The sequence below is a fragment of the Myotis daubentonii genome, chromosome 3 (genome assembly GCF_963259705.1).
Source record: "Myotis daubentonii chromosome 3, mMyoDau2.1, whole genome shotgun sequence".
NCBI classification, from domain to species: Eukaryota; Metazoa; Chordata; class Mammalia; order Chiroptera; family Vespertilionidae; genus Myotis; species Myotis daubentonii.
The window spans coordinates 208,638,733-208,656,368 of NC_081842.1; the positions used below are offsets into that span (position 1 = coordinate 208,638,733).

At 41.1% G+C, this 17,636-nt stretch overlaps 1 protein-coding gene across 1 annotated transcript in view; it reads right to left on the minus strand.

The window, feature by feature from the left end:
- Positions 1-2,967: 2,967 nt before the first annotated feature.
- The window catches only part of MICOS10 (mitochondrial contact site and cristae organizing system subunit 10), a 33,771-nt gene continuing 19,102 nt past the window's right edge, over positions 2,968-17,636 (minus strand). Inside the window, exons 2-4 of the mRNA XM_059691022.1 lie at positions 7,063-7,110; positions 5,744-5,853; positions 2,968-3,222 (exon numbers count right to left, since the gene is read on the minus strand). Coding sequence (XP_059547005.1) covers positions 3,208-3,222; positions 5,744-5,853; positions 7,063-7,110 — 173 coding nt within the window. The 3' untranslated portion in view covers positions 2,968-3,207. The remainder of the gene's footprint in view (positions 3,223-5,743; positions 5,854-7,062; positions 7,111-17,636) is intronic.

Consider the following 17,636-nt stretch of genomic DNA (forward strand, 5'->3'; position numbering starts at 1 on the left):
AACAATTGACATTAATACTTATTTTTGAAGACACACAGAGTTTTCTAACCATTTTTAGGCTTTTTATTACCAGGAACTCATTTGAGACATCCATTTTCTCCCTCAGCTTTTGCTAATTTAGACTCTAAGAGCCAAACGGAGCCCGAAGATTACATGTGCCCTTCTGTTCTGGAACAATCCCCTACTTACCATTAAAACCATGCACTCTCTTCAGACTCAAATAGCAACAACTTTTTAAATGCTTGTGTTAGCACATGTATTTGATCTTTAAAGCCTGTAAGGTAGGAATTACTTATTCTCCCTTTACAGATGAAAGCTTACGGAACTCCCCCCTTCCCTCCCCCACCCCCCTATTCCCATGGTTGCCCGGCAATAAATGGTGGAGTAGGAACTCAGACCCAGGTCCTCTGATTCCAAATCCTGTGTTCTTCCTGCTGCATAATGCTGCCTCAACCCCTTATTCCCATCCGCTATGACTTATCACTGACTCTCACACTTGTTCCACATGGAGGCTGTTCAGTGGACATGAGAACTTCTGCCCTGCCCCTGCCCAGGTCGGTTTACCCGAAATCATCCTTTGGTGTCCGAGGGGAAGTGGTGCTTGCAACACACTTAAAGAAAAAAGTGGTGATCGCTTCCAGATGAGCTTGTTATCCTAAATTTAACATTCCTTTTGGTACTTAGAATTTCCACTTTCTCCCTTCCACCCATTTGCATTTATGTAATTAGAAAGCATGCAACAGGAAACCGTTCCTGTCTCAGAACTACTCAGGAGGAAGGCTGTTCCAGCCCCATGGAGTCCATCCTTGTGGAACTGCTTTGCAGAGTTTATTTGGACAGGTTCAAAAATAGTCCTGCAACAATACAATCAGATTGCACCACAACAAGTAAAATGTAATTATGGCTTGGTTACATAAAAAAATGTAAGCAGTGAGGTTTGGAAAAACTTAAAGCAAACTACATAGGTTTTCTCCTCCATGCCCGATCTCTGCATTTCCTGCAAGCAGGATTTCAAGGCTGCATCCTTAGATCTTTTGAAATGGATGAGAGAGGATGACACTCACTAAAGGAGACAACTTGATTGAGTGTGTTCTGAGGCCATTTCTCAGAACAAAGGCATAATTCTGCATAAGGCAAATGCAGCCCGATAAAGGTTCCCCAGTGGGTACTGGGAATGCCAAAACCATTCACCTAAATGAATTCAAAATACATATTGTTTTGGGCCAAATTATAGTGTCAAGCTCAGACTATATGTATTTATGTATGTTGGCAGAACAGGCCTCTTTTGGGGCGCCAGTTTTATCCTAGTATTCTGTGCCCAGTTGGGTTCCTATCTCTCTCTCTCTCCCCTTAAACCCATGAATTTCCTTGTATTTGGTTTCAGAAGGGCAGACAAGAAGCAAAGTCAAGGTTTCACAACCCCACAAGGGAACAGGGCCCCAGAGGACTTGAATTCCTAGTGAAACTTAGAACAGAACGTTTGCCTTTGCCAACAAGCTGGAACTCTCTGAGGTTGACTTGAGATGGGGGCAGGGAGTGGGGACAAGATCGAGCATTGTGCTTTGGGCCAGTCTCTGCTAAGAGCTACAAGACAGGAATACAAAGTAGTCTGAATTAAAGCAAACAGCCAATGCTTCCTTTGGCTGGCCTCTGCCCAGAACCCATCCCTCATAGAGCTCACCAGTTTATCAAAACATTTAAGTGGCATTTCAAAGATGCTGGGCAGAGAGATTCATCCAAATAAATGCCTAAAACCTAATAACTAATGACAGAAAAGTCTGATTCCAGTAACCGTTTCCAGTCCAGTCTTCTGACATGTCTAGAGAATTAGTGGGAATATTGTTTTCTGGTGTTGACTTACCGGGGCGGGGTTAGGGGAGGGGGACCTCTTATTCTTTTCCCTGCCTAAATAAAAATGGAAAAATTGGGAAGAAATATTAACTTGTAAAGCAAATATGGAGAAGACAAGTGTAAGGGATGAAACAGGTTGCTGGGTTTTTTTCTTTTAAGAGTTTGTCTGTCCTTCCATCAAACTCTTAGCTCCGTGAAGGCAGGGGAGTGTCTTGTCTTTCCATCCACCTATATCTGCTGTCTACAACAGTGCCAAACTCACAGTAGTTGCTCAGTCAACATTTACAGGAAAGAGGAACAGGGGGGACCATCTCAGTCCATCTTAATCCTATGTAATAAAGAGCTAATATGCTAATTAGACCGAAAAGCTCAAAGACCTTCCAGACAAAGACGGGACTTTTGAGGGCCGGCCAAGGCAGTCGAGGCTGTGAGGACTAAGCCCCTTGCACGAATTTCATGCACCGGGCTCTAGTTTTATTATAAAAAGAAACAAGATATGAAAGACTGAGTTTTGGGGTTCTGCATATTTTCAGAAGAAATTGCTACGACTTGTGTCCAGCCTTCCTGTTTCAAGTGAAACCAAAGGAATAAACTCACAGGGGGGCATTAGAAGTGGCCCTTTTGTCTTCAAATTTCAGTTGTCCTTCCAGCCAGGTGGGTATGCCATGCACTCTCCCAAACCTCAGGACAAAGCCCCCAGTGCTGAAGCCTGCACCGTCAAGCTCCGTGAAGCTGCGGGAAACTGTGCCATCAGACTGCGAGCCTTCAGCACAGCAGGTGGCACACCCTGCGGATGCAGCCTCAGTGAGTAGGCTCAGCTGAAACGTGCCCTGCTGGGCCCGCTGGTGAGAAGAACACACAGATGGTAAAGAGCTGCTATCACGAGGCGAGGCTTCTCAAGACATTCGTCATCTTCACCAGACAACGCAGCAGCAACCTCCAACCTCCGATTTACGAGGGGGAAGCAGTTCTGAAAACTACACATTAGGAATGCACCATGGCTGTGGTTTCAGGAAGGTTCTCAGAGCTTGGGACCAGGCGGGCACAGCTGTTGGCAGTTCAAGTATAATCTTCCTCATGCTCAGATACAAAGGCAAAGAAATGCAGGCAATGCACTAAGCTGCCTATTTTTGTTTAATTTATTTCTTTTAAGACCACCTCCTTGCAATTTCCAGAGAGAAAATACAAAACAAGAAACAGACTTGGTTTCAAATACATAAACAGTGTGCTGGAGTTTAGAGCACTGCTGATAACATTGTTACAGAAGAATGTCAGCTTACTCCAGGGCACTTCAGTATTCCTGAGGAATAAACATGATTTCTCTTCTCCTCCCACTGAGATGTTCTCAGGTGTAAATCACTGCTTCTGCTCCTGTAAAGTAAGGACACTCAGGTTACAACTGTACCGGTGGCATTGTGACAACTCCCTCTAACTTGCTGCTCCAGGACCAATGGGCCTTAAAGCTTACCACCCGGTTTACTTTAAAACTGTCTCAAGCTCTGGCCGGGTAGCTCAGTTGGTTAGAGCATAGTCCCAATTTGCCAAGGTTGTGGGTTTGATTCCTGGTCAGGGCACATACAAGAATCAACCAATGAATGCATAAAGAAGTGGAACAACAAATCTCTCTCTCTCTCTCTCAGCAACCACCACCACCACAAAATAACACCAACCAACCAACCAAAAAAAACAAACCTGTCTCACAAGGGGACTGTATACATCCTGCCCAGGTTCTGAAGAAAGGTTCCCCAAACTTTAAGGAAGGAGAAAGTGAAAGGAGCAGAATAGGGCTAAACAATTCGTACCGGAATAAGTATATTCCTAAATCCATCAAAGGGATAGATGACAGGTGAGTGGAAAAAACATGAGTCCAGAATCAAACAGCCTACTAATGATGGGATCTTTGGCAAGTTTCTTAACCTCAGTAAAATTCAGATTTCTCATCTTCTGAATGAGGATAATAACATCTCGCTCACAAATCTATTGGGGGCAGGGAGGTCTAGAGAAAGAACACAGAGCACCTAGGATGACCCACAGGGCATAACTGGCACTCAAGAAGCAATTACCATAATATGACCACATCTGAAAAGCCCCAACTTGGGACTTTGCTCCTTTTTAGAGAATGGAGGATGACAACATCGAGGCACAGACTCAAGTTCAGATAAAGTTACAAGGCCATATTGGAGCAGTACACACAAGGCTGTAAAAAATGTAACAATATTTTCCACAGTAACTTCCATCCATTAAATATATAATATGCATATAATCACCCCTGAGCCATTATCCATGGCAACTCAGTTTGGAACATTTCAAACAATTAAAAAACCTGAAGCTCCTCTCCTGTTCCTTTCGGTTCTCCCCCAAATTCAGCTGTGGTGCCAATAAAGTGAATAGTGGGGGAGAAGTGGAAACTGCCTGTCGTCAGCTGTGCGCCACACAGCTGCGCCTCCTCTTGTGCTGTCCCTCTGATTACCTCACCCTGGCTCTGGCGCAGAGATGGTTCATTAATATGGAGAGTGGCGAAAGGCCTGCTACTTCCTAACTGGCCAGATATCCCTGCTCCCAATTCTCTCTCCAAACACACATAGGATGGTCGGTAGGCAGCTGACACTGTGGGCAGGTTCTATAGAGAAAGGCTACCAAGCTGGGGTGGGGTGCTATCCTTTGAGATTTGGTGACAGCTTTTGACCAGAATTGGAACATTCATTTGTACCACATTCCTGCTCTACTTGTTATTATGATGGAACAATGGACAAGTCAATCAGCCTTCCTTGGTTGCCCTCAACTACAACAACGAACATATCTACTTATATAATACCTCACAGCTTAAAACCATATTCACATTTAATTCTCACAACAATCCTATAGGTAGAAAGCATTACCCTCATTTTACAGATAGAAAAGAGAATCTCAGAAATGAGTAACTCAAGACCACCTAGGAAGCAAGTGACAGACCAGGACTCACATGCAGGTCTCCTGGTTCTGTGCTCTTTCCACTAGCCTCCTGAGGCTGCCCAGATCACAGTGATTCTAGCTCACAGGTAACCAAGAAAGCAGATGATTCTACATATCAAGGGAATGTGAAGTTCCTCATTGAAGTTTGTACTGCTATAAAGGTTATGCCTTAGTAAGCCTGAGGCAATTAACACATCTAACAGAATCCACCATTGACTTCATTCATTTTACATTTATTTGAGTGCCTACTTTGTTCCAGGTCCTGGGGATACAAAAATAAATACACCCCTCTGTCCTTGAGCACACAGCTTCCCATGATCCTTTCACTTACACCCCAAGGTAACCAGCCCTATAAAGTACGGCATGAGAAAGAAACACTGCTACGGACAGTCTTCAGGGAATGTGCCAGCTTCTTCCCTCTTGAGGCAAGTGCTATATTTTTCATCTTGTCTTCATCGTTAAAGATCCATCTGTAGGCAAGGACTTTGGCAGAATTATGTGGGACATACAGTCAAGAACCTGCCTTCTTCAATAAAAAGCAGAATAATGACTGAGGCCCAGAAGTCTGCAAGTTTAGTTTGAATATGTGTGAGATGTTTACAGGGCACTCTGAGATCTTGAACAAAAGTGCTACTTATAGATATTTAACACAAATCTACTTTACTACGATGATACACTTTCAGGCCGGTTTGTCAGTTCCAGTCAGCTAACATATGAGCAGAGATCTGAATGCACATATGCATCTCCAGGTAGAGGGGAGGGGAGAGACTTTAGGAACCAAAGCGGTGTCAACATCACTAAAAGCCAAAGAGCAACTGGGATCTCAGTGGTACCACGTGACATGCAGTTTATTCATTATATATACTATAAAAAATTCTTCAGCGACTGAGGAGCAAGCTTTTTCTTTGGAAAGAAAGAGAAATATCATATCGGTACATACTTTGACATATTTTCCATGTAGAAGATACGGGGCCTGGAAATCATGCTGACAGTTGGAGTAGGCCATTCCCAATCCCATGCCGGAACCAAAGGCTAGTGGCCACATTCTTCCTAGTGAGCAGAAAAGGGAAAATCCCAACAGGGGACCATTAGGAGCAGATACAGCTTTTTTTCTGGCTCAAATCCACCTACTGAGGGTTCAGTAAATAGTCAGCATGCACCACACAGATGACACTATGCCACATTTTGTCAATGTTTCAACAGTCAATAAAAGGAAGAGGGAGGCTATTGGTAAACTTATTAATTTACCAAGTACTTATTAAGTACTTATGCTGCCAGGTTTGAGGTATTAATAATGGTAGATGTGCATCGTATATAATGGTACACTATAAAAAGAGTAGACATATTTGAACCTTTTAACTTCTCTTTATCAGTTCTAATCATTTGCTCACTTAAACCATTTTTTTAACTCTAAAAAAATATTTCAGTAAGGTGCTTGAATTTTTAAAATATCTAAGATTTTAACCAATATTTATATATTTTTATTATAGTAAGTCCTAAGGTTTACTTAAGCCAATACTGTAAATGATTATTTCGTATCAGCAATATGTGTTACTTATGATTCTCTAGTTATGGATTCCCACTGTTCTTGATGGAAAGAGGTCAACAGCCAAACTTCAGCTCCTCTACAGAATGAAAGGGATATAGCCTATTCTTTGCTTAGAATAATTTCTGGCCTACTTGTTTTTATCACTAGCAGAACTCTCATTTTCAAGTTCCTTTCCAAAAAAAAATTATAATTAGAAATATTTGAGCATGTAGATTTGGCCAAATGGCTCACTGGCATAAAGTACATTTTAAAATGATATCATATTTTAGATATCAAGCACCCTGACTCAATGCCCAAGGGCAATGCTGAAGATGCTCAACCCATTTTGACCTCTTTTGAGTCCACACTGTCTAGCTACCTAACCCCATAAATGGCTGGGTTGGCAGTTATGCAGATGTGCCTTCCAGAAGTGTTCCTGCTACTGTATGTACACTAGGACATTATGCTAGAAAGACAGCCGTACTTACTTATATTTATTTATTTATTTAATATATTTTATTGATTTTTTACAGAGAGGAAGGGAGAAGGATAGAAAGCTAGAAACATCGATGAGAGAGAAACATCAATCAGCTGCCTCCTGCACACCTCCTACTGGGGATATGACCGCAACCAAGGTACATGCCCTTGACCGGAATCGAACCTGGGACCCTTCAGTCCACAGGCCGACACTCTATCCACTGAGCCAAACCGGTTAGGGCAGTCATACTTACTTTTAAAGAAGGTAAGTGAGAAAACAAGTCCTAATCCAAAACCAGTACCTGTGAAGAGGAGGGAAAAAATATTACATCTCATTAACAGTAACTTGACAAAAAAATAAAACGAACATCTCATAAATGTGAACATCTATAATGATTTTTTTTCATAATTTGGTATACAGTTGATTTTTTCACTTCTAACCTTCCTTCTTGTTATCAGAGGCTTTTTAGATGCCCTTTGTCCCCTGCCCACAACAGGGGCCAAAAACGTTATTCTCTATTCTGTCTAACAAGTCTTGGGCGGTGAGAACAAGCCGAGAAACTGTTCTTGAGGAGAGCTCTGCACCGCTGGGGAATGCTTTCCCACCCTCTTCTGCAGGGGGCCACAGCCAGAACATCAGAAATAATGATGTCAACTGGAAGCTCCTATCATTTCAACAGTTTGAGTGAAGTTGGAAAGGAGTGAGCCAGAATAATTCCTAAAGGTTGTCACAAGTCAGAGTGTACACACGTGGAGCTTAATCCCCTCCCCTCATTTTACTCATAGGGCATTTTTAAACACTATTTTCCAAAATAAAAGAACACACACAAAAGTCTATCTTAATGGTTTGGTAGAAAAAAATGTATAAATATCTAATTTTAAATTAAATTTCACAGGCATCTAAGCTTGAAAAAAAGGACCAAATCCTAATTTTTACCAGTATTTCTCAAACATTGGTCATTCTAGTGCTACTGTCAATTTCTGCTACATCCACACATCACCTGTATAATTATTTACTTAATAGTTTTTTTTAAAAAAATTATCAATGCATGTATTTAAGTAAATAATTTTAGCCTCAACTTAAGTAATAATATTAGTATAATCATAGATTTGAGTGCTAGCTATATTTTTTCCACAAAGTGTGTTAAAATGAATATAGAACTGTAAAATAAAAATATTTGTCTGTGGTACCACTTTAGGAAAACAACATCACCTCACATACTACTGTAGTGATACATGTCCCAAACTTTGAGATAAACTTATTTTCCCATTATTAAAAAATTTATATATGCCAAGGAAGAGAACCAAAATCTGATTTTTTTCCCTTCAGATTTGATAGCTGTCTTTGCACCTTTCATAGCATACTGATGCTCTTTACTAACTGTCTGTTCCATGATCCAACAGAGCACCTTACTACCATCTTTACAATTAACCATTTGTACGCCATAAGCGTCTACAGACGCAAGCGGCAGACCTTTTTAAATTAAATTCAAAATATCGTGGCAGTTAACTGATTAAGCACCACATAAAAGTCCCAGTTCTCATTTGCCTGAATGGTTTTCAAATCTGTGCTACTGACATTCCAAGAGCTTCCTTCCTAGCTAACCATGATTTTAGGCTATCACAGCGTGAACATTCAAGTACTCCTCAGTCTACCAATCTGACCCTCTCTGCTCCAAACACAGAGAACTTCATCAGAGCAAGCAGGCTAACCCACATCTTTTTTTAAAATATGTTTTTATTGATTTCAGAGAGAGGAGGGGAGGGGAGGGGAGAGGAGAGAGAGAGAAACATCAGTGATGAGAGAGAATCATCGATCGGCAGCCTCCAGGGATTGAGCCTGCAACCAGGGCATGTACCTTAACCGGGAACCAAACAGTGACCTCCTGGTTCATGGGTTGATGCTCAAAAACCACTGAACCACAATGGCTAGCCCACACCTTTTTTGTGTGTGTGTTTTTTAATCCACCTATGCAACAATCCAGTTGATGTTGGCTTGAAGAAAGTATTTATGCTATTACCCGGAGTGATTTCTGATAATTCTCCCCTATCATATATATGTGGCCATGATGTATGTTTCTTTCCTCTGACTATATGCTACACAAACATGAATTTTAATAAAAAAAAATTTATTACTTTGCCCTGTCCAATAGACCCTGCATTAGGTAATAATTTGGTGCCCAACTTTACTATGCAATATTTAAAAATCACTCATGTCATCCCAGTTTCCATGTAATTTTAAAAAATGGTAGAAAACTAGTCAGTTTACAGACCACAATGATTAACATACTCAGGATCGACATAATGAGAAAGAAAAGGAACTAACATTTCAGTATTTCCCATAAATACCCAACATTTTCTTCCTTTCAAAAAATTATTAAACCAAACAACCTGATATGGTCTTATGCCCCATTTTCCAGACACAGAAAATAACTTGCTCAAGGAGACTGTTTAGCTAGTGGTAGAGCAGTGAATTGGGCCCAAGTCTGCCAGACTCCAAAGCCACTATATGTCCTGACATTGGATTCCCCTACAACATTAACCCCTAAACAATCACTACCTCCCAAAGGAAACTGGAGTGTCAAGATTTCTACTGCCAGTGCAGTAAGATACAGCCAAAAACAAATTGTGCTTCCTATGCAACAGGCCAGAACACTAGGCAACCAGGTAACAAGTCTACACAAGGCCAAATGGGCTTGTTCAGATTCATTCCCAGACTAATCCGACCGCACATGTCACAGACACAAATCTACCTGGTAGGCATGAGTCAAGAACTTCAGAGAAATGGGAGCTATCGCGATTGATACTCCTTGGCGAGAATCTGTGTTGCTTGATTTATAAAATGGCACAGGGCTCAGTTTCAAAACGACTTGCCTCGCCCCCTTGCAGCTGGAAGATGAGTAAGACAGTAAATTGGTACTAGAAAATGAGGTAAAGGATTTGGACTGGCTTACAGATTTCAAACCAGGCAATGGGATGGGGAGGGAGGCCAGTAAAAACATAATGGCTTACAATCAGAGCTTTTGGTCTTCTCCATCTGGAAGGCAATTTTTTGGCAAACAAATCAAAAGCCCAAAAGGAAAATATTTCAGCATTTTTCTTGTCCCTCTGACTCCATCCCTGTCTCTCCTATTTTCCCCCCAAGGAAAAAAAGCTCTCTGATGCTCAATTTTCCTAGCAGTAGACCAAGAAAGATGCTAAGCCCACTCCTAACGTATCCCTCAACCACAAAGATGAGAAATGCTTCAACATCAATCAATATAGAGTAGAAAACTTTTAATCTCTAGACTTCATTTAAGTTCAGGTATATGCCCAACCACCTAGTTTTGCAAGTATAGTATAAGGTTAAAATCACATTTCAGACTAGCCAAAGACAGGCTGTCCTCTACGATCTGTTAAATTGAGCTGCTGCGTCTTCAATTCTTTTTTTTTTTTAATATATTTTATTGATTTTCTACAGAGAGGAAGGGAGAGAGATAGAGAGCCAGAAACATCGATGAGAGAGAAACATCGATCAGCTGCCTCCTGCACACTCCACACTGGGGATGTGCCCGCAACCAAGGCACATGCCCTTGACCGGAATTGAACCCAGGACCCTTGAATCCACAGGCCGACGCTCTACCCACTGAGCCAAACCGGCCAGGCCCGTCTTCAATTCTTAAGAGTGAATCTCCCCCTCCATTTCTATATTTTTAAGACACAAAATAACAAGACTATCCTCTTCAGGAAAAAAATACATAAAATGATTTTTAAATGCCAGTGTTTTACTTAAAGTTAACTATCTCAGTTATTTAAGAGACAAACAATGGTGGAACTGATGAGTTTTACAGGTTCAAGTTCTCACATGCTCGATTTTCTTTTAAAAGGCAACATGTTGCTTCAAAGAAAGTCCCACCTGACCAGGGGACACCAACTCTGCAGCTGTTTCCACTAAAGATTGGCACCTCTACACCAGGTTTAAACTTCATTAACAATAAAACATGAAAGGTTTGTCTTACAATAAAAACAAACCAACATGGAAAAGAGAAGCGTTTTCTCTGCCTTTGGCCACTTTTTTTCTGTTGTTGCATGACAAGCTCCCTTACAGGAAAAAAGCCAAAGGAAAAAGTACAAAGCATTTTTCACCTTCCCTGGAAGCAAATATTTAACTATGAACACAGTTTATATAACTCTGCCTCCCCCCACACAAGCCTGTTCTTTTGGTCCATGCTGTCTGGAATGACAAATAACCCTAAAGTAAAGAAATGCCTGATTACAGGTACACATCTTCCTCATGGCACAGCCCAATTAAGAGGAGAAGATGGAGGGGGGCGGGGGCAAGAAGAAAAAACACACCCCACAACAGAGGAGCCTTATGGAATTGACATTAGGCAAAGAGCCCATGCTCTGAAACCATTTCTTTTGGAGAGGAAAAAGAATTGGCACAAATTCTTTCGAAAAGAAATTACTCCAAATCAATCTAACCCTGCACTTTAATGCATGCTTAGTGCCCAAAAGGACATCATAAAACTGGCTAGTAGATAAACACACATTTTTAGGAAGAAGCAACTCCCTAACAGTTCATCTGATACTATTTTAATAACAAAACAACAGAGAACTCACTCCCACTAACTACATATAAAACATTGCCTTATCTTATGCCCAAGTGAATTCTGTAATAAATTAAAAAGAACTAACAGAGGTATGCCAAGTGTACACGTTAAGCCACATTCTGTGTAAGAAAAAAGGGGAAATACACGCTGATGGCTATTACTGTGACATATGGATAGTTTCCAGTTAGTCAATGAAACTTTATTTAGAAAAATCTTTGCCCTCACCATGCCACATGTCATAAAGCTTTACTTCACCCCAAGTAAGTAGGAAGCAGACATAATCAGCAAGAATTAACAAGCAGTCTACATAACCCGATTGCAGTCTTGGGGTAGAAATGTACTTTGGATGTTAGTCCCTCAACAAAACAAGCCAGAGCAACACATGATCCTGCCCAATCCACTTTGTAAAAGTTGCCAATTGCCAATGGACTTTCGATTAAGATGGGATAACTCATTGTTTGAAGAGGCGCAGAAAAAGCAAATCTCAAAAATCTTCTTAGAAAACATGTCTCTAAAATTTCAGAGGGAGGAAAAAAGTCCACAAACCTACCTCATTTGTCTATTTAGTATATGTTGTTTATATGATAATTAAGATCTCACTCCAGCTCACATTTAACACTTCAAACCAAGCTCCTAAATTCTAATATATAGTTATCAATGCTAAATTTGATCTGTAGCTATAAATTAATTAAAATAGCAAAGGAACTCCATTTTAATTTGTACAATATCATTTATCAAGATGTATGAGCAGAAACTTTGCCATAGGCAACTGGCAGTTTATAAATATGAGAAGCTACAGGGATTACAAGCAAGTTTTTAAGATGTTAGTAGCCATGAGCCAAACAACTTTATTCTTAAATGTCTGAAAGAAAAGATACAGCTTCCAGAAAATGCAGGGCTCGCTCTCCTGCTGAGTGGAATGGCAGGAACATGGATGTTGTAGTGAGACAGGCTAAGTTCAAACCACTGCTGACTCCTGACCTGCTGGCTCTCTGACCTCCGGTCAATGACTTAACCCCGCACAACCTCAATGTGTTCATCTGTAGAGTGAAGACAATCTTCCAGGGCTGCTGTATAAGGAAAATGTAAGGTATATAGCAGTGTCTGACAGAATTTAATAAGTGGTAGTAAATTCTGCCACCGCTTTAATAAAACTCAAAAGACATCAAAAGTGTAATGTAAAATAGCCCGTCCAATGTAGCTCAGTGGTTGAGCATGGATCTATGAATCAGGAATTTGCGGTTTGATTCCTGGTCAGGGCATATGCCCAGGTTGCCAGCACATTTTTCAGTAGGGGGCGTACAGTAGGCAGCCGATCAATGATTCTCTCTCATCATTGATGTTCCTCTCTCTCCCTCTCCCATCCTCTGAAATCAATAAAAATATATATATTTTTGAAAATGTAATATAATAGTTAACCCTCTATTAAAATACCAATCACTGACTCATTCAGGATTACACTGAGGGTGAGCCACAGCTGAAAGTTAGATCCTTTTCCCTCTCTCTTTGCACAGTTGACTATATTTCATTGGCATTAGCAATTGTTTCTAGGAATACATCAGATTTTGATATATATTTTAAATAGGGGATTCCTTTAGACTCACTGTTGAACTGGGACACTTTGCTCTAAAATATTATAAAGATTTTCCTAGAGCTATCTGTGTTTAATAAGGCTATATTTATGCTTTGAACATGGATTACTATCAAATTGACCTATTTATAATGGGCATGTTTTCCTGTTCAATCACGTTTCTATCAACACTATTACAACCATCAAATGCACTTGTTATGACAGAACAAACATGAATGTGCTTTTATAGAAAAGTACCCTAGGGACTGAATTTAGTCAGAACTACATTTCCAAGAAACATTCCTGATTTATGAAAGATGCTCAGGGCCCAATTTATGAGGGGGAAAAAAGTTTTCAGTCAGTTCCAAGCTGTGTTACTTAATCCTTTGAGGCAAAGACAGATTGTCCCAGGTGTCCATGTGTAAATGCCAAATCATGTGAATTAACCAAGAAAGAGTGCCAGACCAAAGACCCAGAGATGGTAAAATAGGTCTGTGTTAATCAGCTTCTCAAAAGTCAACATTGCTGCAGGGTATAGAGGAAATAGATTAGGAAAGTAGCTATTTAACAAGACCTTAACTTTCCTATGGCCATCCAGACTAAACCGAGGCTGGAACATCTATAGGAATTTCTAGGTGGACATCAACTGCCCACATTCTGACCAGAACAAGTAAACCAGTCAGCAGAAAGGAGTAAAGATAGGGAAGGTAAACGTGGAAGGCGAGGAGAAACCAAGATGGCGGCATAGGTTAACGCCGGAGATTGCTGCCTCGAACAACCACTTCAAAAAACAACTAAAAGACTGAACGGACATCATCCAGAACCACAGGAAGGCTGGCTGAGTGGAAATTCTACAACTAGGAGGAAAGAGAATATCATACCCAGACTCAGAGGAGGCGCAGTGCTGAAGTGAAATACTAAGGTGCGGAGTGCACGCGGAGCGGGCTGGAGGCGGAGGGCGCAGTTGTTGTTTTCAATCGGGAGGGAGTTTCAGACTCTGAGCTCCAGATCCAGGCGAGTCTCTAGGGACCCAGACTCAAACGGGAGAAGCGGGACTGTCTGGCTTCGGTCGGAACTCGAAGGCAGCTTTCTCTCTGAGGTTTGCAGCGGTTGCTGGGACTCTGTGAGGCAGAGCCCCTAGGGACGGAACTGAGAGCAGCCATAACTGCTCGCTCCGGCCCGCCCTGTAGATCCCTGGGGACCCGCCCCGCCCAAGCCCTGCACAGAGCCATTTGCTGGATAGCCTCAGGCAAACGCTAGATTAGCACCGCCCTAGAGATCCAGCACAGAAGCTCTCCCACTGCAGACACAACGGACTCTCATAGCCAGTTAGCCTGGAGGTCAAATCACCCCCGGTATTGCCGACAACAATCAAGGCTTAACTACAACAAAACTGCGCACAAAGACCACTAAGGGGTGCACCAAGAAAGCATAAAAAATGTGGAGACAAAGAAACAGGACAAAACTGTCAATGGAGGATATTGAGTTCAGAACCACACTTTTAAGGTCTCTTAAGAACTGTCTAGAAGCCGCCGATAAATGTAGTGAGATCCTCAAGAAATCTAATGAGACCCTCGATGTTATGATAAAGAACCAACTAGAAATTAAGCATACACGGACTGAAATAACGAATACTATACAGACTCCCAACAGCAGACCAGAGGAGCGCAAGAATCAAGTCAAAGATTTGAAATGCGAAGAAGCAAAAAACACCCAACCAGAAAAGCAAAATGAAAAAAGAATCTGAAAATACAAAGATAGTGTAAGGAGCCTCTGGGACAGCTTCAAGCGTACCAACATCAGAATTATAGGGGTGCCAGAAGATGAGAGAGAGCAAGATATTGAAAACCTATTTGAAGAAATAATGACAGAAAACTTCCCCCACCTGGTGAAAGAAATAGACTTACAGGTCCAGGAAGCGCAGAGAACCCCAAACAAAAGGAATCCAAAGAGGACCACACCAAGACACATCATAATTAAAATGCCAAGAGCAAAAGACAAAGAGAGAATCTGAAAAGCAGCAAGAGAAAGAAACTCAGTTACCTACAAGGGAATACCCATACGACTGTCAGCTGATTTCTCAACACAAACTTTGCAGGCCAGAAGGGAATGGCAAGAAATATTCAAAGTGATGAATACCAAGAACCTACAACCAAGATTACTTTATCCAGCAAAGCTATCATTCAGAACGGAAGGTCAGATAAAGAGCTTCACAGATAAGGAAAAGCTAAAGGAGTTCATCACCACCAACCAGTATTATATGAAATGCTGAAAGGTATCCTTTAAGAAGAGGAAGAAGAAAAAGGTAAAGATAGAAATTATGAACAACAAACATGCACCTATCAACAAGTGAATCTAAGAATCAAGTGAATAAATAATCTGGTGATCATAATAGAATCAGGGACATAGAAAGGGAATGGACTGACTATTCTTGGGGGGGAAAGGGGTGTGGGAGATGCGGGAAGAGACTGGACAAAAATCGTGCACCTATGGATGAGGACAGTGGGTGGGGAGTGAGGGCGGAGGGTGGGGCGGGAACTGGGAGGAGGGGAGTTATTGGGGGGAAAAAAGAGGAACAAATGTAATAATCTGAACAATAAAGATTTAATTAAAAAAAAAACTAAAAAAAACGTGGAAGGCATTACTGGTAAGTTCTGCTTCAAGAAAAGCCAAATTCACAAAAGGGTCTTTTGTAATGGGTCTCTGGGCACCACATTTTTTTTTTTTTAAATTCATTAATTTGAGAGAGGGGAAGGGCAGGGGTGGAGGAAGGCGCACGAGAGAAACATCGATTTGTTGTTCCACTCATCCATACATTCACTGATTGATTCTTGTACATGCCCTGACCAGGGATCCAGCCCACAACCCTGGCGCATTGGGAGGATGCTCTAAACCAGCCGTGGGCAAACTACGCCCTGCGGGCTGGATCTGGCCCGTTTGAAATGAATAAAACTAAAAAAAAAAAAAAAAGACCGTACCCTTTTATGTAATGATGTTTACTTTGAATTTATATTAGTTCACACAAACACTCCATCCATGCTTTTGTTCCGGCCCTCCGGTCCAGTTTAAGAACCCATTGTGGCCCTCAGTCAAAAAGTTTGCCCACCCCTGCTAAACAACCTTAACTAAAAAGGGTCCTTTTTAAATGAGCGCAAGAGCATATGATCCAACTTTCAGAATCCTGACAGCCACACAACTTTCCAAGAATGCACAAATCAAGAAACATGTTATACACGAAAAAAAAAAAATAGAATTAAGTTTCAGAAAATAAAAGATGCATTACATTTATTTAGGGGGAAGGACTTTGGAGGTAACAACATTTACAGTGTCAGGCACTGTATTGTGTTTCTATACATTATTTCATTTGATCCACAGAACCACCTTTTAGGTGTATCATAATCCAGTCTTACAGAAGAGAAAACAATGTAGAGGGGTTAAGTGACTTCCCCAAGTACACACACCTGTAAAAGTAGAATTCAAACGCAGGCTGTCTGTGTCCAAAGTCATGGCTCTTTCCTATACACAGAGATAAACCTCAGAGAGAGGTCAGTGGCCCTGTCTATTGTTACATGTGACAACAAAGTGTTTTTCCGGACTGTATCACTATGCATGGGTAATTATGACTATGTTACTCTTTAGTTCCTCAAGAAAATAAAGACACCACAGATATCTGACTTATCAGGAGTGGTAACAAAAATCTGAAATTACTCAGAAGCAATGAGAAAGTCAACAAATGAAGCCAGGAAATACTTCCCTGTGCACTGACTGGAGATCAAATGAATCCAAATGGGCTGAGGGCTGGCTGATAAATGACTCCAAACTGCTCAAAAGGGTATTTTTGCGATTCCTTTCCCTCCCAACACCTCTAGTCCCTCCTCATCGATATCAGTAACTAGATTCTCATCCTTGTGGAAGTAAAGATAAGAATCAGGGACCCAGCGTACCCTATGTACACCAACACTATAGCTATTATGTTGTTGCCTATTCCTGATTCAAATGAAAAATTCAACCGAGAAAAATTCAGCATTTTCTTTTCCTTACATTTAGTTGATCAACTTTTACTAGCATTTATTAAGTAGAAGGCACTGAGAATAGATTTGTTCCTTTACTCTTGGAGCACACCACTCCAGTATGTATTTATTCTTTGAAAAGTGAGAAATGTTATATAGTAGTTATACTTCAGTTATAGTTATATGGGCTTGGGGGTAAGACAGGTTAATTAAGCATGATTGAGAATACTGGTTAGTTACTTAGTAGTTGTGTGTCAGTCCTTGGGTAAATTATATAACTTTTCATATGGAAACTAAGACTACTAACATTAACAGTGCCTATCCCTTGACTGGGGACAGTGAGATGAAACAGCATAATGTGTGCAGAAAGCTTGGAAGAACAGTTCATTGCAGAGTCCATGTCCTTGTCTTTTCCCACAAAAAGTCTTTCAAGAACAAATCAATCCCAGCCAGTGTGGCTCAGTGGTTGAGGGTCAACCCATGAATCAGTAGGTTACAGTTCAATTCCCAATCAGGGCACATGCCTAGGTTTCAGGCTTGATCCCCAATAGGGGGTGTGAAGGAGGCAGCCAATCAATGATTATCTCTCATCATTGATGTTTCTATCGCTCTCTTCCTCTCCTTTCCTCTCTCTAAAATCAATAAAAATATTTTTT